The sequence below is a fragment of the Filicampus tigris genome, chromosome 14, assembly GCF_054856515.1.
Source record: "Filicampus tigris isolate MCC_2025a chromosome 14, RoL_Ftig_1.0, whole genome shotgun sequence".
NCBI lineage: Eukaryota > Metazoa > Chordata > Actinopteri > Syngnathiformes > Syngnathidae > Filicampus > Filicampus tigris.
The window spans coordinates 11,138,442-11,165,613 of NC_141230.1; the positions used below are offsets into that span (position 1 = coordinate 11,138,442).

Below are 27,172 nucleotides of genomic sequence, written 5' to 3' on the forward strand. Positions count from 1 at the left end.
CTACAGTGTCACTGTAGGTGATCTGGGGTCACCATGGCAACAGCAGAGATGCTGCCGTCCTTATCTCATCATCTATCAAACAGATTTGGAAACGTATACGTTAAAGGCTACAATATTGCATGTGGTTGCTTTAACTGTAAATCTCTCCTGTCCTATTTTGATGACAGGTAGCAGTAAATATGGTCCTGCATAAACAAACAAAGAAAAAGTGTAGTTGTTAACTTTGTCCATTTGACACTCTTGCATGGTATGTAGTAGGACTACACTAAGGTAGTACAGTGCATTAGACAATGTCTGGCATTCATTTGCCTTTCTCTCATGTTTACATCCCGTGCACGTGTATTTCAACTCAAGCAGGCTGGTTTTCATTTTTTTTCTGCTTTACTAGGGCCTCAACAGATCGGCGCAGATGCATCTGCTTTTAGTTACAGATGGTACTGATTGCTTGTAGCAAAAGCAGCCTGAAGCAGGACATGTTTTACATCATTCGGTTCTCAGCAAAAGAGGATCTGTTTTAGTTTAGAGGCTCTCGAGTTGCGTAAAATATGATTCAATTTGGTGCCTTCTGGCATGTTGATGTGTTACTACTGTGTTGCCTGTCCTTTGTAATTAGGTATAAAGTCTTCTATAAAGGTTATGGAGATTCCATACAGAAACAAGCGTGTTGAACTACTGTTAGATTTGAAGATGGACAGAAGTATTTGAACAGTGGGGAGTTTTAAAAATTGTGTTTATCATCGAAGGGTACACGCACAGATGTATTTGAAGGGGTTTCACAAAAATACCAAATATGGCAATTCATCCTTGGAAAATGACAGACATATTAGCCAGAGTACCTCCATTTTCTGGGGAGTTCAAAAATATTTGGACAATCATCATGATTTTACTAATACCAAATGAACGGTTTTAAGTCTATCTGTTTGTTAGCTATTGCTACATCCCGAGCCATGGAGACTGGCAATTAAAGACATTTCCATTGATTCCATTCGTTTCTCACACTTGTACACGTATCTGCACCTTGATCCAGATGCTCACCAGGAGGCCGCATACATACACGCCAGCAACCAGATAGCAACGATTGCCAACTTGTTAACTTATCGTAACGCACTGTATATCACCAACTCTCCTGCTGCTGGACCCCTTTTCCTTTCATTTTAAAATAAAAGCCGTTATAATTTTCAAAAATGTCCACTTTGAATGCTATTTTTCAGTTTTTAGAGTCAGAAGACGCGGTCATATTGAAGTGTAATTGACAATTCAAAAAGGTTGTGTAAATGGCACCCAAAGTTTCATGGAAGTCGTCTTTTTTTTTTTTTTTTTTTTTTTTAGTTCCCTACTTTTTATAGGTCAAAATGATTGCTGTCAAAAAAGACAGTTTAAAAAAAAAGAAGCTAGTGATAGCCAAAGACTTCGACACTTGAAAAGCATATAGCAAAGAGGAGACTATGACATCATCCACATCCACACAATCCAGCTCACCTCTGCTCACGCACATACACATGTTCCCGCTGTTTACAGAGAGATTTGTACCGGGAAGATGGTCTTCCAAGTATGGCAGTTGGACAGAAAATTCCCTTCAACGCCTCCTCTCATTCTAACCTGTCAGTACCAGAGAAGGTCAAGAATGTCCCAGCAGCCAACTTAAAAAAAAAAAAAAAAACACAGTACCTGACTTCTCACACGTGTATGTTTTCCTTGGAAGAAAAAAACCCTCTCTGAGACAGCAAACCTGATTGCGCCGACTGAAGACATGCTTCATTTCCGACACGGCTGTAGTGACGGTGATCCCAGCTGACTCCATATGGAAGCCATGATGTGTGGTTTACCGCAACGAGCTTATCTTTATTGGGTCGTTTCCAAGGTTAAGCGGCCCAGACCATTACGACGCTCCTGTGGTAAATTAACAATAACAAGAGCGCGAGTCTGCTTGATGGCCCATAAATGAGCGCTGCTGAATACATGTGATCTGTAGCGGATTTGGGACCGACTGCAAAGGAGAAACGGGAGCTTGAAAGACTTCCATCAATTATTTCAGTGGACCTCACAAGAGCATACACATGTGAACATTCAAGGACACGTTCAATTTAATAGCAATGTGTAATATTTACTTCTGACTAATAGTTTGACAGATTCTATTACGACCAATTAGTTGGGAAACTCAACCAAAATAGTCCAAAACCTTCTTTCTTAACTTTATACAAGTGTAAAAATAAGTTCTATCTTAACTTTGACAACAGATATGTAACCGTAACCGTCTTCGTCAAGGCTGCTCCTTCTTTTGGAATAAGTGTTGAGAAAACATTTGTTTTCTTCAACTCAAGCAATGAAATCTATAATCAGAGGGCTACAAAATGTTCATGTTTTGACCTTGCCTTGTTTCCTTCAACCTTGCCGCTAACCTTGTTTTTTTGTGTTGTTTTTTTTTGTGTGTGTATATGTGCTGGCAATGTTGAAGGTCATGTCATGGTAAACAAACAACAGGTGAAACGTGAGAAGGCTATGTAGAATCAACGCAAGGTGCCGGCAAATGCTTGTAAAACGTTGGGCTGTAAAAGCAAGGCAGTGAAGTCAGAAATGCTGAAAGACCTACGTACTTCGTCTTTGATGTAAAGGAATGACTCACTTACACTGACACTCTCACAGACCTCCCCGAAAGCTGAACTGTTCACATGTTTTGCTTTAAAGTTCAGGAGTGGGGTAGTTTTGTTCTTCCTGGTTCGCCGAGTAGGGTGATGTAATACGTTACGAATGGACGGACCATTTCGACCAATGTGCTTCAAACAATGTTACCAATAAACAGTCAAGTTTGCAAGTGGTTTAAAAAGTTTTCAGTGACTACAGACGTGTCTACAGTGGATACAAAAAAGGATACACACCCTGGTTCAAATATCACATTTTGGTGATGTAAAACAATCATCATCAAGTAGAGAAAATATGGCACGATAGTGACAGAAAAACTGGTCAGGGAGTCTGCCAATAGGCCGGTAGCAACATTGAAGAATCTGAAGGAAATTTCTGGCAAGTACTGGCTGTTTAGTACCTGTGACAACAATCTTCCATCTTCTTCATGTCTGGGCTATGGCCAGGATGGCAACATGCTAGCAGCCAGTGTAAGCACAAAAATTGGTTTCTAATAAAACCATGGATGGATCTAATAGTATTGATTGAAAAGCAGACTCTACATGCACAGTGAGACCAATCTGATACATATTTTATTTGGATCATTAATTAAGTGATTCATCTCTTTTTCAACACAGTTCTCATTAGCTGGTAGAGAATAAAGCCCTGTTTTTTTGTTTTTTGTTTTTAAACCAAGTCCTCCCTTACCAAATCAGCAGGGTGGTAAAGGTATAATTATAGCTACCAAGTGGCACCACCTGTTTTTTCAGCAGCTGTCTAACGGAAAGAGTTGTTTATTTTTATTGTTAAGTGCAAGACGTACTGCTTGGGTATCTTTTCGCTATTTCACTAAACCTGCCGAATTCAAAGACCAAATATATGCAGTATTTGTGATAAGAAACGGACAGGCAGGCAAAATAATTCTAACTAAAAATGCATTCTCATGATTTCATTAAACATCCTCAAGAAATGTTGTGAGGAAGAAGTTTCCCAGTTTTGATTCAAATCGCAAATCTCCGCCTGCAGGCGGCAGATTTACACGTGCTTTCATTCCTGACTTTTACGTCCCATGGAGGTCAAAGGTGGTAGAGAATATTAGACAGTGAAGGTCAACGTATCCTTTTTTTTGTGGTTTTGTGTGTGTGTGTACAATCCCATGGGGGACACACTTTGGAACTTACAGAATGGTCCGAACGCTGGCATGTTTTTGCAGGAGATACGCTGAGTGAAAATTCTGTGGATGACATTGGCCAGATGTTTTTGTGCTCTCATTCTACATTCACCAAAAAGGCACACAACAATCCAGTTGTCGCCAGTAAAGATTTTGTTCATAAAGGAAAATGAGAAAAGTCTTCCCTTGTGCAAATGATTTATTTCCGCTGTAGTAATCAAAGTGCAATAACCAGCATTATTATGCTACAGACTGCTTGTACAGACTTTAATGCACATGTGCTACTACAAGTGGCCAATAGGGAGCCTGTTCCCCAAATTCTTGTTGGGGGCCCACTTATCCAACACTTCCAAACACTCAGACCTGCTTTCTACAAGTCATAGTTATGTTAATATTGCTGTCTGTTTTGTCCAAACATCTCTAACCATTAGACAAGCTCACGTCACTGGCAGACTGGCATGCATATCCGATGATGTCAGGTTTATTCTGAGAGTGCTGCTGAGCCTCTTCACACGGACATTCCTGACTGTGTTACAGTGCCGGTGCACACCTCAGTGCAATTTTGGCCTTTTGCTGCCATTTTGGGCCGGAATGTGCTCCATCCCCGGTAAACAAATACACACTGGTAATATCCAGGAAACCAGAAGACACCTTATTTGTTCTTCAGAGAGGCATCCAGATTTAGGCATGACATACTTCATTTCTAGACGCGTAAGGCTGCAGACATGCACCAGACTCACCAGTCACAAAGTAACACCGTCTGCGCCCTGTGTTTGTTCTCTGCATCGTCTGGAAATTCGGGCACATCTTTTCTGATAAGGCATACAAGTGTCAGTTCTTCATAGCTTTGTTAAAAAGTTGTTATTCCACAGTTGAAAAATACTCCATTATGCCAAAAAGAAGAAGGGCTTGAAGTCCCATCTGTATATGTCCGATATATAGTCAATAGATTTCTATTTATTTCAATTTTGCGGATTTGTTTTGTTCAGTTCATAACTCTGTTTGGTTTTGCCGCATTTTTTTGGGGGTTGAAATTCCACTGTCGACCACTAGATAGAATACGCTATTTAATTTGACACTAAATTTGACTAAAGAAGATTGAAAACAGGAAGTACAGTTTTTCATCTCTTCCTTGTTTTTTTGCTGAAGATTATTGAATGTCCATCCTTTTTAATCCTGCTTTTTACACCTACAGAATGCAACAGCTGTAGGTTCATTTTGTCATGTCCATCTTTAGGGCTGATTATTGAGTCATACCGCGAGAAGATATATTTGTTAGTTTGTAAAAAAAACAGGATTTGTTTGCTGTAAACATATAGTGGGACTACTCTGTTTGTACAATACTTTAGTGTTATCCATTGCTTTTGGTCCCTCTCAATATATGTATGTTAATACATGTGTTTGTATTATATTAAAACTATGTTTGAAACTTTAGAAAATGTAGGAGCTGTAAATTGTATAAAAACATGTTTAGGGTGTATTTAGATAAATCGATATTGTGTTTTTCTTTTATTTTAGGGATGGTCTGGAACCCGCAATGGAAGGGGGATTACTGTATTAAATTGAGCCCAAAATTATTGCATTACCATAAACACTCAGCGGACACTTTATTAGGTACCGGTACACTATTAGGTATCAAATTGTATGCCTTTACAACAATATTAATATTCATTTTAGGAAGAAACAAAACATTATTGTGGAGAAAATGAACAAAATACTCTCCCTGTATACAGTATATGATATTATAAAAATGCATTTGTAAAAATAAAGGCCTCCTCTACTGCTGGCTGATGTCGTGAAGGGCTGGGTGCTTTTCATCACTTTTCAAGCTCTGCAATGTGCTGGAACATTTCAGCTGAGATTTAAATGTGAGTGCTGCTGATGATAGGCACACATGTTCTCTCACGACCCCCCCAAAAAATTAATCTTGTTAATCCAACACCGGGAGCTCTGATTGCCGCGAGCCACAATTTTATTTTCATAATGAAGCACATATGTGGCTCATTTTTGGTGCAAATGCTCCCTATCCAGATTTTTTATCACTCTAATGTGATGTGAAGCAGGTGTTTTGTCCGCACGTACACAAAGAGTTGAGATGGCGAGAAAGGTGTTTAAGGGGCTCAGAATTAGGGGGGAAATGGCGCACCTTCGCGGACCACACGTGTTAAAAATGGCGGTGAGAGTGTGGGACTGGGTGGATGAGAATCCCATGTTAGTCAGACAGTCTTAGAACCACATCTTGGTCCACTTAGTGTGGGTGTCAAATTAGGGTTTCGAGCCTGGGATAGAGTTTCAGACAAGGTTAATGGTTTAATTTTATGGTTTCAAAGTAGGGTTTGAAGCCAGCGATATGGTTTCATGTTAGCATTTGAAATTAAGGTTTAAAGTCAGTGTTGGGTCAGCAAACAACGGTTAGGGTTTCTAACCTGGGGTAAGGTGTCAAACCAGGACGAGGGTCTTAAAATTTTTATTAGTGTTTCAGACTAGGGTTAATGTTCTAAATAAGATTGGGTCAAATTGACCCAATTGGTGGATCGGGCCACTTTTGACCCCAAATTGTGTTATTTTCAACCCAACTGTTTTTAGGGTGTTGGAGTGTCAAACCAGGGTAATGGTTTTAAACCAGTGTTATGGTTTCAAGCAAGGGTTAGTGTTTCAAATGGGGGTTTTCAAGACCAGGTTAAGGTTTGATGTTAGGGATTACAGATAGCGGTTGAGGCCTGGGTTATGCTTTCAAATTGAAATTAGTGTGTTATATTAGGGCTAGGGTGTTAAACAAGTTGTAGGGTTTAAAATTAAGGTTTCAAGCAAGGTTTAGGGTTTCAAGGTGGGGTAAAGGTTTCATGCTAGAGAGGATGTCAGACTACATTTATGGTTTTGGAGGTGTAAGTGTTTCGAATTAAGGTTTCAAAAAAGAGTTACAGTTTCAATCTGTGGTTAGGGTTTCAAATTAAGGTTCAAGCAAGTGTTATGTTTCATATTAGAGTTTCAAGACCGGTTTAGGGTTTCAGATTAGGGATTTCAGTTAAGGTTTGAATCTTGGGTTATAGTTTCAAATTGGGATTTCAAAAGTAGGGTTCAATCCTGGGTTAGGGTTTGAAATGACAGTTTCAAATTAGGGTTTCAATCCTGAGTTAGGGTTTGAAAATGGGGTTTCAAGATCAGGTTAGTTTTAAGCAAGTGTTGGGTTTTCAAGTTGGGGTTCCAAACCTGAGTAGGGTTTTGGGATTTGGGGAATCCAATTAGGATTTGAAGCCTGGTTTATGGTTTCAAGATAGGGTTTCAAATTAGGGTGTCAAACAAATAAGTATAAGGGTTTCAAGTGAGTGTTTCAAATCAGGGTTTAAATTCTGAGGTAGGTTTTCCAGTTAGGATTCCAGGTAGGATTTGAAGCCTGCATTTGCGTTTCAACCAGGCCCAAATTTGTACATTTATGTTAGAGGATTGCGTCTAAATAGGAAAGAGGGGGAATAAAGCTCTATCTGGACAGGAAGTGAAGTTTCAAATTCAGCAAATAGGTTTCATGTTTGGGGGCGAGCTGTTCATTTGTTGCTGCTGTGAGAACGAGCGAGATGTTTCTTGTGGTCAGAACTCGGCAAACATGTCCAGACCAGCACCGCAAACCCCCTGACAGGCTTTTGGCTGAACGCCTGGCACGTGAGTGCGCAAACAGCTGCACAATGGATGAGGCGCTGCGCGCTCGTTCTCAGGGCTCAGCCTCTGGAGACCCCAGAGCAGAGGAAGCCGGGGAGAGGGCGGAGGGGAGGCGGTGGGACCAGCTGTGTTTGTGTCACTCGTGACGTAGTCGAGCACAATGAGAGAGATTTATCATCAACCTCATCATATTTACATGAATGTTTCAATCGTCAGACTTTTGATAACCCCAACGGTGTTGCTCTTTGACCTACTATTTTTGTCTGTCAGAATTAAAATAGTGCACTAGACATTTTATTAGGTACACCTGCACAATTCGTGGAAATTATTATTATTATTTGAAATAGGAAGTCTAAGCAACTGAACACCAAATAAGACACAATATGAACCTTTCTCTTCTTGTTCTTTCCCAGGGCTGTGGGGCATCATGTGGAAAATGTGACTGCAGTGGTGTGACGGGAGCCAAGGTAAGAAGTTTTATCATCACGTTGGCTGAGGTCACTGCAATTTCATGCATTTTTCTGCTCCATTAGGCCTCTTGGTCTTGTATGCTCGCAGTCGTACTGTACAGTCTCAAAGTAGTGTACTGTTCACTCAGTGGGGTTGACTGTGGCTAAGTGTCAGTCACCAAGCAGTGACCTAAATGTTAGCGAATGTTAGCTGAATTAGAGCGTATCCGGATGTACAATTTGAAGGCCTCACAGGTGCACAATGAAAAGTGGCACATTTCCACTTCTGAGAACATGTTTACATTGTTCACTCAGGTACTTGAAGGCAAAAATACCATCCCCAAGTTGAAAAATGGCTTACAATTCACGATCCAGAGAAAATGCTCACTGCCTATTTAAAGTGATATGTACATCTGAACAACAAAATGAGATCAAATACAAGAGCTCTTTCAAAAATGGTCTTCACAAAAACAGGAATACTATTATTTTAAACAGAATATTTACAACTTCTTTATAGTATTTATTACAAATGTCACTGCTATTATTATTACTTGTGTTTACTTTTAATATATTTTAAAATATATTAATCTTACTATTTTCATATTTGTAATTGCACTCCGATGTAGATAAATGAGATGAGCAGTATACTCTATGTATATTAGAATCAGCGCTTGGTGTGATAGAGTTGCACATCCTTGCAAACTACAATAATTGGAGCGTTAAATTGTTCACTATATCACGATTATTACTTTTTTAATCCCTCCACCTAATAGGATGCATGCATTATTTTGGGTTGTGATAAACTATTGGGCTTTATTCTTTAATCGATTTTCAGCCCATTTTCAATGCAACTTGTGCTTTTCGGGTTTGTTTTCCTGTGTGATATTGGCTCACGTCGGTGTACTTAAACACTTGAGAGTAACAACAACAGGTGACTGGTGTGGTACACGAAGTTCCTAAAGATGATCAAAGGCCAAGCACATTTGCTTAAATCTCCGCTGAGAGTCCCTTCAGTGTCAGATATTGCTCAACAAATTGTTGTTGTGGCAACAGCATGATGATTCCCGGACGGGACTGAATACTTAACACACTATTTAACACAACAGATGCAAGTCAGGTGCTAAGTGTTCTGGGAGAGATTTTGGTCCAATGTGATTAAGTTCTCACAACATACAGTACAGCCAAGTTTTCCATTTTTGCATGTGTCCAGGCGAGAGCAAGGGTTCAATCATTGTGCAATGCTTCCCCCTTCTGGCAGTTAGTGGAAATATAGCAGAACATTTTGGTCTCTTTGCCAAGGCCATAAAAATGTGGTCTTGTAGTTTATAAAGTAAATAAAACATTCAAGCAATCATTCTGTATTCTACCAGGCATGATTTCATTGCTTTACGCTGAAATTCCATCTAGTTGCTTTTATAGTGCCATATGTTCTTATCTTCTTTTATTTTGTTTTTTTTCTATTTATTGCATTGTTTGTAAAGTGCTTCATTACAGCTCTAGCTGTTATGAAATGCGCTGTATGAATAAAATTGTATTGCATTGTATTGTATTTTTAAAATGTCCTTTATATTATATATTTTTATACATCTATCCATTATCCCAACTGCTTTTTCTTTTTTTTTTTTTTAAAACTATGCTGACATATATATACTATGTAAAATATGGATTGATTGATTTATGCACAATTTAACTTTTTCAGGGTGAGCGCGGCCTCCCCGGTCTTCAAGGTAACATGGGATTCCCAGGAATGCAGGGACACGAGGGGCCACCCGGGCCAATCGGGCCCAAGGTCAGTTTATACACTCAATGGTGATGATGTCATTATTATGAATTTGTTGTTTATGTGTATTAATTGTTATTCAGGGAGAGCCAGGGCAGTTTGGCGCTCCTGGAATTAAAGGAGTCCGGGTAAGCGTTTTGGGAATAATTTGCCGAGTTATTGTTACGCAGTGGAAAATGTCAATGGGAAGTAATGTTGGTGTGGTTGTTGACTTTTAGGGTCCTCCTGGTCTTCCAGGATTCCCAGGAAATCCAGGATTACCTGTAAGTACCATATTGTTTTTCCATTCTTTTATTTCATTTTATTTTAAAAGGAGAGGACCACTCATTTTGCTCTTCTTTTTACAGGGAATCAATGGAAATGATGGTCCACCTGGTGCGCCAGGTATCCCAGGATGCAATGGGACAAAAGTAAGAAACTCAAACTATTGATAAACTACTCCGCCCCTGATCTTTTTATGAATTATTTATGAACTGCCCACTTTTCAATGATGACTCATGCTTGCAGATGATACAACAGCATCATGATAATTTTATGAACAAAATGGGATTTTGATGTAATATTTTGGGTGTATTAAATGGGGGGTTTGCAGTGTTAAAACTGCTAGTAAGATTTGAATCTAATTCCTCCCCTGCTTGAGTCTTTGACGCAAACCGCGCCTCTCACAACATACACGAGCTGTGTGCTGTAAACAAGTTGATGTTAGCCACAGTTGCTAGCCTGTCGCTGTATGTTGATAGCGTAAATTATTTTAATGCAATGTAAATGTGAATTTGAATTTACAATAAATAAAAAATAAAAAAATGTTCATCAATTTAACTGTTGAGCAGAAATGCGGCTGCTATTGTGTCACTTCTGAATCCTCTCAGCTGCCTGAGTTTCCTCCACCACTGAAAGATGGCACCTTGTATGCCCTGTTTTGACTCAGGATCTGTCCAATTCCTTCTTTTGATGCTTACAAGCCCCCCAAAGCCTTAAAGGAGCCTGCTTCTGTTTGCTGAACTTATAAACAAATGGTGGGCAAACAAGGGACAGGAATTTCTTACTCTCAGAAGATCAATACTCTGCCATAATTTCAGCAAAATTCCTGAAGCCAAGGGTAAAAATTTCAGAGCGAGGCCGATACAAGTGTGCCCGCGAATGTACCAGCGAGTAAACGAGCTATGATTGAAATCTCCAAAAAAGAATTTGCATGTGAAACTCAACAGTTGATTCTTGTTTGTAGAAATTAAGGCTATGCCATGCGAGAAATTACCAAGAAACCGATGATGATCCTACAACGGCGTGTACTACTCCCTACCTTCTCTATTAAGCTAAACTATTTTCAACAGTGCTAATGATGATTGCACAACGGTTTTCTAATATCCTTAAGCCTTCTGATGCAATGGGCAAACACCTTGTACCTTTAGAACACTGGCGTGAGAGTTGCTGCAAATGGGCCTCTATACACCTACGTAGATTAGTAGATTGCACAAAAACCAGACATTTGCGGCTAGAATTGTCATTTACCACGTTAATAATGTATAGCGTGTATTTCTGATTTGTTTAAAGTTATCGCCATTAAACGTGTATTTCTGATTTGTTTAAAGTTATCGCCAAATATATATATATATATTACTTTATACAAGCACATTAGTATAATCATTGTTTTGTCATGATATACTTATTTTTTGTTTTTGAATACATTTTTTGCTTTTCCTGCCCGGTATTGAAGCAGCCAGTTGGATTTACTTACCAAAAATTTTTCCTTTTCCTGTATGGGCTTCAAGTTAGACATAGAACATTTCGCTTAGTTAAAGATGAATTACGCCAACCACCCCGGCAGTTGTGATAATGTGTGTGTGTGTGTGTGTGTGTGTTTTAGGGAGACAGAGGAAGAGACGGTGTTCCTGGTTTTGATGGTCTCCAAGGACTTCAGGTAAGCACTCACACTGACCCGATCACATTATTCCATGTTATGAGAAACCAGCTAAAACAAACAAACATTTATCGACCTTTGCTCTTTTCTCATGTTTCAGGGTATCCCAGGCCTTCCTGGATTCAAGGTTTGCTGGAATCACATCAATGTTTTATACAAATATTTATAACAGCAGCTATCTGCCACATTTGGATGAAATAAATTCTACAGTAGCAATATTTGGACTTTTGCAGGGTGATCCAGGTGGTGTGATTGGCATCATTCCTCTTAAAGGAGACAGAGGCTTCCCGGGCACACCTGGACTTCCTGTGCGTATTTTGTGCATGTAAGCCTGAATATCTGAATCAGGAAGTTTTTCATCACACACTGTGTTGCTCAGGGATCTCATGGAACTCCCGGGCCTATTGGTCCTCCAGGACCTCGAGGTTACAGCGGACCTAAAGTGAGTTATCCCAACACAACATTTTTTAAGACAATAAATCCATGGAAGTGGACAGCTAATTGTGTTATTTTTGTATTTGACAGGGTGATGCTGGCCCACCAGGGCCCCCTGGAGAAAAGGTACAACCCAGCATAGGAAAACATGTCAAGCGTCATCCTCTTTATTAGTTATTTGAGATAAAGTATATTGATTGAAACATTTTTTGCTCTCTGACAGGATGACAAATTGTCCTTTGAGAGTGAGAAAGGAGATAAGGTGAGGTACCGTTGTTTAACTCATTATTATCTCAGAATCAATGAGAAGCACCTGCATGCTGTTTCATTGTTAATAATATAATTTACATTTCTTTTTTACTCTTTTATTTCTTGCATCCAAGTGTTTTATTTAACACATCTCACATGTAAGACACTCATAAGATTATTTCATCTCATTAAACCTGTAAAATACCTAGCAAAATTGTTTGAATAATTACATTACAATTAGTATTTATAATAATGCTATCAGAGTAATCATATTCCACTCAAAACATTTTCATTTCTGTGTCTTTTGATTAATATGGTTTTAGATGCCCTTATAGCACAATCATCAAATATGAATTTTTATGAATTAAAAAAATATATGACTAATATTCACTTCATTATATTTTATTCTCATTTTCATTATGTTCAAGACTTTCACTTTCACTTTTCTTCTTATTTTAGATCACACTCATCTGAACTGTTTTCATTTTTTAATAATGATCAGTGTTTTTTTTTTTTTGTGAAAAAAAAAACAACCTAATGACCCATTGTGAATTTAAGGAAGAAGAATTTCCTGGCTGCACCTACAGCACCACCACATTAAAAAAACATACTGTTAAACTAATCATTATTAGGTGATTATGATAATTAGGGATATTATTACAATGAGGATTCTGGTGATGATTATTTTGTAAAGGCAAACATTAGAATACCACCCTTGTGCACTGAGCTCATTAAAATGTACAGATGTACCTGTGTATGTATATATAAAGTGTCCGACGGTGATGGTGTTTTCTGTGCAGGGCGAGCGGGGCTTCAGAGGCCCACCTGGCCCTCCTGGACCCCCTTCACCCGGTGTGGAAGGTCCTGGCACAGAGTTTATAGGACCACCGGTGCTTACTTCCTCATATCTCTGAAAATTCAGCCTTTGTTGCATGTAATTAGTAAGGTACTTTTGTTGATACAAATTCTGAATTCTTACTGTGTACCGTTTCTATCTCCAAAGGGAAACAGAGGATATCCAGGGGAGAAAGGAGAAAAAGTTAGTTGTTTGTGTTCTCACCGCTTTTGAATTAACCTAATGCCCTTACTTACCATATAGGCATTTAACACAAAAATAATCCATTGCAAATGTGATTTTCTCGGCAGGGCTATTGTAATATATCTCTGAATGGAGTGAAGGGTGACCCAGGCCCACCAGGATCGCTAGTAAGTAACTGGAAATCGAATCAATGGTGCTGTGCACGTATTGTATTATCATTTTCAAGCGGCATTTAAAAGTGTAATACTGTACTGGTTTTACAATTAAAAAATCTACCTCTTTTATTTCATCTTTTAATTCCAACCAATGTGACTGTTTTGTTTTGCTTCTTTTTAGGGCAAACCTGGCAAGGAAGGAGATGAAGGTCGAAAGGTAAAAATAGATAAATAATAATAATAAATCAAGGGTGTGTATCGTGTGAAAAATAAAAATTAAAAATATTTTAAAAAAAAGAAAAGAAAAAATATGTTTGGGTTTACTTCCCTTTAAAATAGAGTAAATACAACAGACACTTTTTTCAGTGTATGTATATGATGGACTGTCACGCCAAATGGTATTGCTTAAAAAGAAAATTTTCTGGAAATGCTAAAACATCAACGCGCGGTCTGATCTCCCGACGCATGTTTAATTCTCTGCGTAGTAATGCTGCACCTTCATCCATGGGATCATTATCAAAAGGACATGCACCACGTTTGTCTCCACCTATTGTGCCTATTGGCACTTCTCATATACTCACTCCGATTTTTTTAAAATGACAGACGGCATCACTAGGCTATGCCTGCGAACTGAATGAATGAGGAAAGGAAATGGAGAGTTTGGCTCTGAAAGAGTGCGGAGACAGGGAGATACTCGATTTTCATTGAGATAAACCTGGTCCCGAACAGGTTGGGTTCAGAGAGTCTGTTACTGCCGTAACAAGGATCTTAAGTTACCACTCTCTCTGAAACTGGTTAGATTACTCCTCTTTCCCTGGTTTAAGTTACCTCCCTTTTGAAAGGGAAAATTTAGGGGTTCCCTCATTTCAGCATTAGCAGACTCTGAGTTTTCACTAAACCTGCTTTCTGAAATGGACCCCTGAAATTTGCTGGGTTTGTTTATAATAACAAGTCATGAGTAAATGTCGTCCAGAATTGAAAGTCATCAGTCATCATCAAAGAAAGTCAATCTGAATTTCAGGAAAGGAATTCACCTCATTGAGCTCCAATCGGAAGCTGATATACAGATGGGCCACGCTAAATTGCCAAACGTATTTGCCCACGCCATTGAATGTGGGCTGTGTCATTGTGATGATTCGCCAGGAAAAATGGGGATGTGAAAGTCCAATTCCCACTGCACCAGAGCTTTAATGTCTCCTATAAAAATATAAGATATAAGAACAGTGAGTATTTTGCAGGCCATTCAAATGATGACGTGCGAGATAATAAAACTATCTACAAGTTGATTATTGGCTTTATATTACTGTGACCAAAGAAATCATGAAAATCATTCTGTCACATAGGGAGAAAAGGGCTTCCCCGGAAATTTTGGCTACCCTGGATCTCAGGTAAACAATGCAACTTATTGTGTGTGTATGTATTGTATATATTGTGTTGTGTGTGTGTGTATATATATATATATATATATATATGTATCTATATATATATATATATATATATATATATATATATATATATATATATATATATATATATATATATATATATATATATATATATATATAGATACATATATATATATATATATATATATATATATATATGTCTGTATATATATATATATATATATATGTATATATATATACATATATACATTTTTTTTTCTCATCATATATTAAACCTTTCATTTTTCATCACAAAATGTTATTATAATCTTTTGTTTTGTTTCTAGGGTGAAAAAGGAGAGAGAGGGCCTCCTGGATATGTACGTAATGATTTATTTATGAATTTGTCCTATATTGACTTGTCCTATAAAGCTAAAAAAAAAAAAAAAAAAAAAAAAAACTGAAGTAATTTTCAGAAATGACCTGGTAAATGATTTATATTAGTGCATTTAACAAAACTCAAGTTAGAGCACGTTCTAACAATGCAAATATGGTAATGAATAAGTGAGTTGGAATCGTAGTTTGTGAAGTCCTCCGATTGGCGTTTATAGGCAAGCGGTGCCCCTGGTCCTCCTGGTCCTCGTGGCCTCCCTGGGTTACAAGGAGAAAAAGGTGAAATAATGCCAAACAAACACACGCATTTGAAAAAAACACACATATACACTCTGCTAAATCAACAACAGCCCAGAATATTAGCTCCCTTGACTGATGGTTGGTCCCCATCGTGTTCTGTTCCTAAAGGTTTTCCTGGACCCCAGGGAGAAGCAGGCCCGCCAGGTAAGACATGTTTGCTTATGGAAACACATGCACACACACACACGCACACACAGTTGTGTAACACACACACTGTCTCTTGGACTTCAGGACGCTATCTTGAAGGACCTCGTGGAGAAACTGGCCAAAAGGGGGATGTGGGTCAGAAAGGAGACAGGGGTGTTGAAGGAGAGTCTCTAGTTGGACCCCCAGGGCAACCAGGCTCAGTAGGACCCCCTGGGCTTCCAGGATTACCTGGTATGCTTTGGTTTTAGCCATTACTCTCACTGCAGGGTGATTTCTATGCAAAATATTTGACTATAGATGTTTTAAATTCCTCATTTTATGGATTTTGTGTGTCCCCACAGTTGACCCTAATGAATGCACCAATGCAAAAGGTGTCCCCGGCCCACCCGGACCTCCAGGACTTCAAGGAGAATTGGGTCAGAAAGGTTAGAACAATCCAATTCAATACTTCCATCTGCGGGTCCTATGTTATACAGTAGTTCCATGGTAATTTTTGTGTGTGAATCCAAACAGGTGACAAAGGAGACACTTGCGTCCTGTGTGAAGGGTTCGGACCTGCGGGATTACCTGGCCCCCAGGGCCTTAAAGGGGAGCGGGGTAGGTAAAAGTGGTGTTATGTAATAGAAAATGTCAAAAGTATTGTAGAGTTTCACACAGTTGAATATCGTGCAGCCGTTACGGGAATGATTCACATTTAGTGACTGTAGGTCGGAATGTGAGTGTGAACGACTCTAAAGATACACTGTGATTGACTGGTGACCAATCAAAAGGCTGTACCTTGCCATTCACTCAGGTGGGATAGGCTACACCTGCCCGTACCCTTGAACGGCATAAGCAGTTCAAGATGGAATGATGAATGGATTCATATTATAGAAGAACTACTACTGGGGTCTGAGATGATGTACAGCATGTAATATGATTCAGACTGTAATATTTAGCCATAGCTAGTATTTGTACCAATGTGACTGTAAAGATCACAAAAGCTGTGCAAGTTAAAAACGACCTCTATAAATAAGGGTGGGAGCTTGTGGGAGGAGGAGGGGGGTGTTTTTAAAGACACTACAAAATATCCTAACAATAGGTCTGGGTTTGTATAACCTCTACTCATATGCGATCCAAACCGAAATGAAATATTGGTACAATTGAAGTATGTGGGCTTGACTTTGACTCATTGGTTGTGTAATGGTTCACATAGCGGTCCTTTGTCCTGTGGGTGTCAATTTTCTCTTGCACTGCACGCAATCACTTTGCGTTAGACTGGTGACCAGTACAGGCTCAGTCCACCCTAAATCTTTCTGTAAACATGAACAGGAACTTAACCACAGAGGCTAACATTTTTATTGATCCAGATTGGCCTTTGTGTACCTCGACTGAAGTATCCCTCATTTGTCTTCAGGACCTCCTGGTCCAGTGGGAGGCAAAGGAGACAAGGGTAATTCTGGACCACCAGGAACTCCTGGAAGACCTGTAAGTAGCACAAATAAACTTTTATACACTAAGTACTGTATATGTATTTATTAAATGATTATAACTCAACCTGTACTTAGGGCATCAATGGCATTCCTGGCTTGATTGGGGCCCCAGGGCCAATTGGAGAGCCAGGAGACATATTCATTGCTCCGGGTCTGAAAGGAGACAAAGGCTTCCCTGGTCCTGGCGGTTCACCTGGACAACCGGGTCTGGATGGAGTCCCAGGGAGGGATGGCCTACCTGGTGTTCCTGGCTACAAAGGAGAACCTGTATGTATTGTGTTGTGTGAATAGTTTAAGTAGGTTTTCATTCAATTCTTCATTCTTTTTGCCAACCTTGCTTTCAGGGCAAAGGGGGCATCAAAGGTGATCGTGGATCAATTGGGGACCCTGGTCTTACTGGTCCCCCTGGGGAAAGGGGTCCCCCTGGTTTGCCAGGCTTTGGGCGACCTGGGGTTCCTGGAGACAAGGGGAGTCAGGGGAGGTCTGGCATCCCTGGATCACCTGGAACACCTGGTAAGACATCAACACTAACAATTACGTAGAAGCCTATTTAAGAAGCCTTTACAAATGGGTCTAGGGTTCTCACACATGGGCATCCATTCTTGAGCTCACTTTGTATACTTTACATCTATCAGGTGCGAAAGGTGAGCCAGGTCAAGGTGTGAGTACTCCCGGGCCACAGGGTGTACCTGGACCACGAGGAGAACCTGGCAGAGATGGACCTCAAGGTGAACAATGACTTTCATTCCTTAATTTTGTATCTTTCATCAATCCAATGAAGTTGATTTGATAATTGTTAAAAGAATAGACTTCATGTGGAAAAAAAAAACAATACATCCATTTCACCAGACGGTATTGTTGATTGCAGGTCCAACGGGTCTCCAAGGAGACTCGGGAATACCAGGTTTTACTGGACAGAAAGGTGATCAAGGACCACCAGGAATTGGATTTCCAGGCCCAACTGGTGCAAAAGGTAAATTAGCACACCATGACCTCATTTTTTAATACATTAATAAAATGCAAATACTAGAGGGATTTCATTCATATTTCTAGGAATCAGTGGAATTCCAGGTGCTCCGGGATTGCCAGGAGAGATAGGGAGACCTGGACAAGATGGTATTTCTGGAGAACCTGGTCCACAGGGACAAAAAGTGTGTATTTCTTTGGTACCCTAAGCCAAAGGACTGGCGAATGGAATGATATTCTATAAAAGCAGGACCTTAAAGAAACTTGTTTCTGTTCATTTAACTTAGTGTTTTGAAAGTGTTTATGCGTCTAAGGATCAGCATCAACACTGCATCTTATGTGGCAGGGTGAACCAGGAATGGGGCTCCCGGGGCAAAAGGGTTCACAGGGTCCTCCAGGAATTATTGGCTTACCTGGAGAGAGAGGTACCACAGGATTGCCTGGTATTCCTGGGCAAGATGGCCTGTCAGGACCACCAGGACTTCAGGGAGTAAAAGGTATAAATGAACAGCTTAAATATAGTATTCAGTCAGTGGCATCTAATTGAAAGATGAAAATATAAAATATTTACATTTGGTTTTAGGTAACATTGGACCGCCTGGCCCCGCTGGAGTGGTAGGGTTACCAGGCGCTCCAGGAAAGGGCTTGCCAGGGGCCCCAGGACCACAAGGACAACCTGGAGAGCCCGGTCCATTTGGTAAGTAAAAATCATGGAGGTGTTTTTACACTGCTGATTGCAATACGATTGTTGTAACCGGATAACTTAAGTTGCAAATGTACCTTTTTGTTTCACTTATCTCCTGCATTTCTTTGTAGGTAGGGTAGGTGAAAAAGGAGAGAGGGGCTATCCAGGTCCTCCCGGCGTTGGCATGCCAGGGCCTCAAGGAGAAAAAGGACTCACTGGGTTCCCAGGAGTCCCTGGTGTAAAAGGTTTGCCAGGACCACCAGGCTTGGCAGGAAGGGATGGACTGATAGGAAATCAAGGTGATAAAAAGTGTATAGCGTTGATTCCATTTTTTTGTACTTTGTCAATGCATCCATCAGTGGCACAACTTATTTGTAGCGATGTGTAAAGGAATTCTCTAGAACCTTCTTTGGAGTCATCGTAATTTCAGTCTGTGTGTTTGTTGGCCAGGTACAAAAGGTGAAATGGGGGTCATAGGTACTCCGGGAGTGCCAGGATTTCCCGGATCACCCGGTTTACCTGGAAGCCAAGGCTTGAGAGGTAATGAATCAACTAATGAGATAACCTCTACTTTTCATCAGCTCTTTGGGTTTGTGGTCAGTGTACATGCACAATCCAATTTTCTTGTAGTTAGCCGTGCATCCTTTTCTGTCAACATCAATAGACCCAGGTTGAGGGTTCTACTGTTCGAGTTTTGTGACAAACACATCTACAACAGTATAAGGAAAGACCTCCTTTAAATGTATAATTTTCAGGTGATCCTGGTCTTCCTGGTTTACGAGGACAAGTGGGAGAATCTGGACTGAAAGGAGAAAGGGGAGAGACGGGTTTACAGGGACCTCCGGGGAACATGAGTAAAGTTGACATGGAGCACATGAAAGGGGAGAAGGGAGACCTTGGAGATCCAGGTGTGCAACCATGAAACACCAAAGTCCATTTTAGTCTCACTCTCAAGCACAAATCACAACAAATCCAAGTGATATTCAGTAAAATTTAACAACACTGTAAATGTTGCCTGTCTCATCAGGAAACCCTGGAATAACAGGACAGAAAGGCTTTCGTGGACTTCCTGGAGACCCTGGAATGCCAGGAAAAAATGGAGAACCTGGTTTACCCGGACAGCCAGGTGTACTGCTTAATTGATTACAAAAATGTCCAACGTAAAAAACATCAAAGGAAGAACCAAATGCATTTCCTCTACATCAGTGGAGGAACTTGTAGTTCCAGCTAAATGGTGTTTGTACTTGATCAATTTGTCTTAGGTCAGAAAGGAGACACTGGCATTCCTGGTGAACCTGGCAGCATGGGCCCACCTGGACAAAAAGGGAGTGCAGGCGAGATGGGAATACCAGGTAAGGCAAAATGCAAATGTGGATTGTGTAAATAAGAGTATGTGTGACAAGAATGGAAAAGTACTCTTTTTTTTCACCAATGGCCTACAGGTCCAATCGGTCCAAAGGGTTTTAAAGGAGATATCGGTACGCCGGGCCATCCTGGTTTCAGAGGAACGGATGGAGAGAAAGGAGAACGCGGAACACCTGGTGAGCCAGGTATTGGTCTCCCAGGATTCCCAGGAGAAAGGGTAACCCTCTAGCTTTATTATTATTCATTCGTGTTGAGCGTGTTTTCCAGAATGATTTGAACTCAAACTTAAAAAAAAAAAAAAAAGTATTGCTCCAATATAGACAAATACATATTATTACTGATTATGATCCGAATAGAAATTGTCCCAGGACCTTTGTGGGAAACCGTTATCAGCACCTTTCAGTGCTTCAGTACCTTTAGCTGTACTAGTGTATTGTACATTTGCCTGATATAAGTACCCTCAGTGCTTTTGCATTCTTTATAGTGAGAAATGAAAATATGCCAAGCGTTTATAGGTGCCATCTGCCTGTTTTGCTTATTTGCCAGTTTATTGCAGCATACTGTCAGTGTACCGGTACTTGTTTTTCACACTTCAGCATTATTTTATTGTCCATTTTCTTCAAGGGCCAACCCGGCCAACCTGGATTCCCTGGACTGCGAGGAGAGAAGGGTCTCAAGGGTCACATGGGAACTCCCGGCATGCCAGGATTGCAAGGGACTAAAGGAGAAAAAGGGATTTTTGGGATTCCAGGTCAGATTTCGCTGCGTATTGTCGCACCCTTCCACAAGCATCCAGGGGTGGTATGACCCATTATATGTAACCATACAATCCCTGTAGGCCAGCCAGGAATACCTGGTGAGAAGGGTGTCTCAGGGCTGCCAGGGTCTGCAGGAGAACCTGGTTATGATGGTCGGCCAGGTAAGGGACAGGTTTATTTGGGGATACAGACTTGCCTGCAATTGCAGTATATATCAATTCACCAGTACTGTGTTGATTCTGCTTATTTAGTGCACTGTAACAAATCCATTTGGAACTTGTCCTCTACCAGGTGAGAGTGGTTTGCCTGGACCTCCTGGTCAACCTGGAGACAAAGGAGAAGCGGGTGTTGATGGCATCCCTGGCTCTTCAGGGGAGAGAGGAGACCCTGGTTGGTACCACATGATGATTTTCAACAATTTAACCCTTTTTTTTTGGATCAGGACACTACACAACTAGTCAGAAAGGATTCCTGTCCCAAATCTTTAGGAATGCTTTATGATTTTGAAGTAAACTGTGTTTTGCAGGTTTACCTGGTCTTAGTATTCCAGGACCCCCTGGGGAGCTGGGGAGCAAAGGTGAGATTTACCTCCATCACAAATTCAATATTTCACGTATTTTGTTGAGTTTAATTATGAAAATATCTCCTGCATTTCTTGATATCCAGGTGATAAAGGTGTTCCTGGCTTCCCGGGCAGCCCAGGCTATCCCGGTGTGCCTGGTATCAAAGGTGACAAGGGACTTCCCGGCTTTCAGGGGCGCCAAGGTGAGCCGGGAGAAATTGGGCTCCCAGGATTCTCTCTTGAGGGCCCAAAAGGAAATCAGGGAGAAATAGGACAACCTGGAGAACCTGGTATGCCAACATTTGCAGCAATTTACCATTTACAAATAGGATTTCTGACCAGTCTAATTATAGTGCACCACAAATAAAAGCAATAACTACTATCTTTATATTACAGGGATTATTGGCACTCCCGGACCTTCTGGTGTGCCAGGGCGAGATGGCCAGAAGGGAGACAAAGGAGACCAGGGTCTTCCCGGTTACCAGGGAGAGTCAGGGCAAAAGGGTGACTCTGGAACAGCTGGATTTCCCGTATGTAACAAAGCTATTGATAAATGGGCAGTAAATAGTTACTTAAGTTGGAGCAAGTTCTTAAATGTGTACGTATTTTGCTATGTAGGGGCCGGCTGGTCTTCCAGGTGTTCATGGTCCCAAAGGAGAGAGGGGACTTATGGGGGTGCCCGGTTTCCCAGGTGGATAAACATGGATCTTATTTTTATCTGTGAAAGACAACATGTGCTAAAGCTATTCTTCTGGTGTTGTTATCGTGGATACCTAGGTACAAAGGGTAGTCAAGGCGACTTTGGATTCAAAGGAGAACTTGGAGACAGAGGATTCCAAGGAGAAAAGGGTAAGAGGAATGAGCATAAGGTTGAGTCACCTGACCGTCCATTTTCGATTCTGCTCTAGTCAGCGTAACAGGAAAGCTAGAGGATAGCCCAACTGACAAGCGATACCCTGGACACATAAGCCATCAGTTATAGGTCTTGATGGATGTACATAACACAAAACAATATTCCATTGTATTTCAGGAAATGTTGGCCCGCCCGGTCCACCTGGTCCACACACCTTCATCAAAGGAGACATTGGTCAACCGGGTATCACAGGCTTACCAGGACCGCAGGGGCCATCTGGGTTCCCAGGGCAGAAAGGACAGCAAGGTAACTTGCTGTGTATTGTTGAGGATTCAGTTGTTTGTGTGGAATTGATTGTTCACTGTAGTAATTCACAGCTTGAGGCCATATGGAGCTGAGGCCATAAGTCTGATGATCATCCCTAGGTGTTGCAGCTCCTCCCTGCTCACTTTAATAACTTTGCCTCCATTTTTATTAATTTTCCCAGGTCTGACCGGTATTCCAGGGCCAAAAGGAGAAGATGGCCTCCCTGGATATCACGGCCAGCCAGGTTCCAAAGGCGATGCTGGTCTGCCTGGGCCTCAAGGTCAGAAGTCCATATAATCTGTGTGTAAAGATACAGTATATCCTATTTAAAGAAGCAACCATTAACAAATCATGTTCTTAGGACCCAGAGGGTATCCTGGCCCACCAGGACCTGATGGTGTCCCTGGCCAAGTGGGACCACCCGGCCCATCCTCTATGGATCATGGTTTCCTGGTGACTCGGCACAGCCAAACAATAGAGGTTCCCGTTTGTCCTGAGGGGACCTCACCCATATATGATGGCTACTCGTTGCTCTACGTACAAGGCAATGAACGCTCCCATGGGCAGGATCTCGGTGAGAATCTTACACTCAGGAAAAAAAATATGGAAGTCATATGAAGAAGGAGCATTGTAAGCAACACTTTATTCCTTGGGTGTCCAGGTACGGCTGGAAGCTGTCTAAGAAAGTTCAGTCCGATGCCCTTCTTGTTCTGTAACATCAACAACGTCTGCAACTTCGCCTCCCGTAACGACTACTCATACTGGCTCACATCGCCAGAGCCCATGCCCATGAGTATGGCACCAATTACCGGTGAAAGCATCAAACCCTTCATCAGCAGGTGTGTCTTTATACCGTCCATTAACTCCCTTCGGTGCTATCATCACGCTTGCATCACATATTGGATCCTTCTCGTGCACTTTTTTGTTTAGGTGTGCAGTGTGTGAAGCTCCAGCCATGGTGATTGCTGTTCACAGTCAGACCATTATGATCCCTCCATGTCCTTACGGTTGGGACTCTCTGTGGATCGGCTACTCTTTTGTCATGGTGAGACACAACAATATGTTTGCTGGATTTGATCACATCATTTATCATATCATGGGCGGTAAGCACATCTGCCTCACATTTTTGACGTGCAGGGTTCAAAACACAACTTTGTGGAGTTTGCATGTTCCCCATATGGGTTTTCTTCCAATACTCCAGACACTTTTTCTCACATTCCAAAAATATAAATATAAGATTTATTGATTACTGAATTGCCCAGACTATAGGCGTCTGTAGTGTATGTACCCTGCAATTGGCGGGCAACCAATTCAGGGTGTACACCATCTTGCCCAAGGACACTTTGACAGAAATCAAACCGGCAACCCATAAGTCATTGGTCGACCAAAACTCCCAACTGCGCCATAGCTGCCCAGTGATGTGAATGTATAAAGTATATGCATAGCTTCACATTTACATTTTTCTGTAAGAACTTGTTTGACAAGCTTTCTTAGTACCAACATGAAAAACAGAGAGCTACCTATGGTTGAAAAGCAAGCACTTGTAAAGTAAGAAGAAGATGGAATATCAATCCAAACTATTGTCCAAACATCAATCTGAGGCCGTACATATTCAGGCCATCGTTCCCGCTTGTCACATTGGTACCCAACTATGAGGTCTATGAGATCCAAATTGTTGCAAAATTTGTGTTATGCACAGTGATGCGTGATGTAGCAAAAAAAAAACATGTACTGTTAAACACAAACGAGAAGTACGATGGCCCTAAAATATCAAAAGCATATACTAAATGTGGACATTTTGTGCAATTGCAAAAAAAAAATAAAAAATGCATCCAGGCTACCTATACAATACCCCTGATCACGCTCTGTGCATGTGTGTGTTTGTGTAGCACACTAGTGCAGGTGCTGAGGGTTCGGGTCAGGCTCTGGCCTCTCCCGGTTCCTGCTTGGAGGAGTTCCGAAGTGCTCCGTTCATCGAGTGTCACGGCCGAGGAACCTGTAACTATTACGCCAACTCTTACAGTTTCTGGCTTGCAACAATTGAAGACAGTGAGATGTTTACGTAAGTTGGATGGACTTCACACACGTGCCATTTAAGCAGAGTAACTTGTGATATAAGTTATTATGACTGTCATCAATAATGACAATATATTTTGTCAACCATAATACTGTGACGATACATTTCCAACAACATAAAGTGTATCACCATATGTTGCCAACAATAACAATAGTATCACAATATTGTGCCAATAATTCATCACTGTTTGTATATCAAGAAAATCATTGACTATATTTCATGAAACAAACGTTTTTGTTTGCTGTATCAAGATACCGTGATTATCATTGCAAAAATATTGTGATAATATTGTATTGCGAGTTTCCCTGTGATTCCAAATACAATAGATAGGCTACTGTACCATTAGAGATGCCAATATGATATCTTAAAATTTTGATTTACCCATTTGATTTTTCCATAGTAAGTTGGATTGTATGAAGTTTTTCCTCTCTCTTGATCTCCAGGAAACCTGTCCCAACGACGCTAAAAGCAGGAAATCTGCGAACACACATAAGCCGCTGTCAGGTGTGCATGAAGAGGACATAAACCCTGCCCGACTTGCGATGTCTTTCACTTGGCTTTAAAACTTCCTAATGTCCGAGGATGGTGCTATTTCCCTGCATGTGTGAGAGCGGAGGGAGGTTTGAACTTTTGCAAACCAGAACCAAAAACAAAGACCAAGTGCCTCTCGCTCCACGTGGAACACTTCTACTAACAAAGAATGGCGCCCAGTTTACCGCTGCACTGAGTACTTGCCCCCGAACTGGTAAACTAGTGTTCATTTTGAATGGGTTGCTTATGTAAGCCAGGTGCTATTGAATCATACTTATCTGCCGTATTCCATTTCTTCTTTGAAAGATAAAGCTACTTGTTTATAATACACAGCCACACTCTGTTTTTAAACTTGTTTACACACACTGACACTAAGGATGGGACTTGCCACTGATTCCACAATCATTTGCTAATGCACGACACGCAGATGTATAACGATTATCCTGTTGTAAATATAATGCATTCCTAGTTCAACATACTCTCCTCAGGTTATTATTGAGTCTACTTTGTGTGTTATTAAATCCCTTTTTATTTATAAGACGTATGAGACTTTGTTGGACTCGAGTGAATGCATGGTTCAATGGACCCAAAGACATTTAGCGCCTTAATAACGTGTATAACAGCATTGTAGTAGAAATGGCAAATCAGAATGTGTTTGTTTGGCAGAGATGTAACAATGCTTATATCAATAAAAAGAATTGATACAGTTAGAAAAGCTTTACAGTACACCAAAGTTTCATTGTTGCAACAAAAGAACAAATAGATTGGCCTTACCTGTAAGGTTTAATGCGGTAAATCTGCAGAGAATGTCAGACAATCCGGTACAATGAAAACTATCAAGGTTTTGTACTGAAAAACAGCCAGAATACCAATTATAAATTGACTACAACATGCATTTGTTAATCAAGTACAGTGGAAAATGACAAGTGTCACTGATTAACATCATTTTCTTTTTTCCAACTTTGTGTAACTCTTGCAATAAAGCCATTTGTACAACATTTGTCTGTTTTCTGCAACTGTGAGAAGGCTGAATGGTGGAAACATGTCAATGCAGTACTTCTCTCGGCCACAAGAGAGCGCCAACATGATTTGTGCGGGTGATTTGTGACCTTCCAACTCCTGTGGCTGTCTGAGATTTTATTATATTTTATTTTAATTTTGTCCTTCCAGACAGCAGGAGGGGATCATAAAAGTTATGCAGCCTAATTGGAGAGCATGATAAGAAGTAGAAGACACAGCCACTAGATCAGCACTTCTGCCGGGACGCAGGCCAACAAACCCGTTCACCCCTCCTTCCTCGACGAAAACACAAACAGATCGCTGGCCACCGCTCTGCCCCCCTCCACGCTCTCGTCTTTCATCTATTACCGGAATGCTAGCCCTTGTTTCCGCTCTTGTCACAAACAAAGGCCTTGACCTCGGCTGTCTATCATCATAAACGTGTCCTGCAAATCTTTGACCTCGTGCTGGCCCTGGGGTCACTTAGCTGGGGGTGGGTGGTTTCTGGGAGGTCATACAGGGACCAATGGTAATGATGTTGATCTTCTTCACCAGCAGTCCTTTTTGGACCTTGCTTTTGTGCACTGAGGCCATCAAAAATGCTATGGTCCTATCGTCTAATGTCAACTTTCGTATATAGAAATATATTTTATATATATATATATACATATATATATATATATATATATGATCCATGTTTCAAGTGGGATTCAATTAAATTAATTAATTTATAAATTAATTTTATCAAATTAAAGTCAAATATAAAGTCAATATTGTTACTCAAAACAACTGCAGGGTCGCTGTCAGCACTGAACTGTGCGAGCGCATTTTGGGCTCCTGACGGCAGTGTCGCATGTATGCGACCTGGCGGTTCAGGCTGCCGTCGCATTGCAAAAAAATAATC

At 40.7% G+C, this 27,172-nt stretch overlaps 1 protein-coding gene across 1 annotated transcript in view; it reads left to right on the plus strand.

Annotated features, from left to right (window-relative positions):
- Positions 1–26,265, plus strand: part of col4a1 (collagen, type IV, alpha 1) — a 37,043-nt gene extending 10,778 nt beyond the window's left edge. Inside the window, exons 3-53 of the mRNA XM_086052459.1 lie at positions 7,858–7,911; positions 9,593–9,682; positions 9,757–9,801; positions 9,892–9,936; positions 10,021–10,083; positions 11,538–11,591; positions 11,692–11,718; positions 11,825–11,899; positions 11,971–12,033; positions 12,117–12,152; positions 12,250–12,288; positions 13,076–13,165; positions 13,279–13,314; positions 13,422–13,481; positions 13,651–13,686; positions 14,813–14,857; positions 15,202–15,234; positions 15,466–15,526; positions 15,656–15,691; positions 15,779–15,925; positions 16,036–16,119; positions 16,208–16,291; positions 17,091–17,161; positions 17,242–17,433; positions 17,511–17,679; positions 17,802–17,894; positions 18,035–18,139; positions 18,220–18,317; positions 18,479–18,629; positions 18,716–18,829; positions 18,949–19,116; positions 19,268–19,357; positions 19,573–19,725; positions 19,845–19,943; positions 20,080–20,169; positions 20,260–20,399; positions 20,807–20,933; positions 21,021–21,101; positions 21,232–21,330; positions 21,467–21,517; positions 21,607–21,792; positions 21,899–22,032; positions 22,121–22,193; positions 22,280–22,351; positions 22,533–22,661; positions 22,843–22,941; positions 23,023–23,235; positions 23,323–23,500; positions 23,592–23,706; positions 24,551–24,723; positions 25,182–26,265. Coding sequence (XP_085908585.1) covers positions 7,858–7,911; positions 9,593–9,682; positions 9,757–9,801; positions 9,892–9,936; positions 10,021–10,083; positions 11,538–11,591; positions 11,692–11,718; positions 11,825–11,899; positions 11,971–12,033; positions 12,117–12,152; positions 12,250–12,288; positions 13,076–13,165; positions 13,279–13,314; positions 13,422–13,481; positions 13,651–13,686; positions 14,813–14,857; positions 15,202–15,234; positions 15,466–15,526; positions 15,656–15,691; positions 15,779–15,925; positions 16,036–16,119; positions 16,208–16,291; positions 17,091–17,161; positions 17,242–17,433; positions 17,511–17,679; positions 17,802–17,894; positions 18,035–18,139; positions 18,220–18,317; positions 18,479–18,629; positions 18,716–18,829; positions 18,949–19,116; positions 19,268–19,357; positions 19,573–19,725; positions 19,845–19,943; positions 20,080–20,169; positions 20,260–20,399; positions 20,807–20,933; positions 21,021–21,101; positions 21,232–21,330; positions 21,467–21,517; positions 21,607–21,792; positions 21,899–22,032; positions 22,121–22,193; positions 22,280–22,351; positions 22,533–22,661; positions 22,843–22,941; positions 23,023–23,235; positions 23,323–23,500; positions 23,592–23,706; positions 24,551–24,723; positions 25,182–25,263 — 4,848 coding nt within the window. The 3' untranslated portion in view covers positions 25,264–26,265. The remainder of the gene's footprint in view (positions 1–7,857; positions 7,912–9,592; positions 9,683–9,756; positions 9,802–9,891; positions 9,937–10,020; positions 10,084–11,537; positions 11,592–11,691; positions 11,719–11,824; positions 11,900–11,970; positions 12,034–12,116; positions 12,153–12,249; positions 12,289–13,075; positions 13,166–13,278; positions 13,315–13,421; positions 13,482–13,650; positions 13,687–14,812; positions 14,858–15,201; positions 15,235–15,465; positions 15,527–15,655; positions 15,692–15,778; positions 15,926–16,035; positions 16,120–16,207; positions 16,292–17,090; positions 17,162–17,241; positions 17,434–17,510; positions 17,680–17,801; positions 17,895–18,034; positions 18,140–18,219; positions 18,318–18,478; positions 18,630–18,715; positions 18,830–18,948; positions 19,117–19,267; positions 19,358–19,572; positions 19,726–19,844; positions 19,944–20,079; positions 20,170–20,259; positions 20,400–20,806; positions 20,934–21,020; positions 21,102–21,231; positions 21,331–21,466; positions 21,518–21,606; positions 21,793–21,898; positions 22,033–22,120; positions 22,194–22,279; positions 22,352–22,532; positions 22,662–22,842; positions 22,942–23,022; positions 23,236–23,322; positions 23,501–23,591; positions 23,707–24,550; positions 24,724–25,181) is intronic.
- The last annotated feature ends 907 nt before the right edge of the window (positions 26,266–27,172 follow it).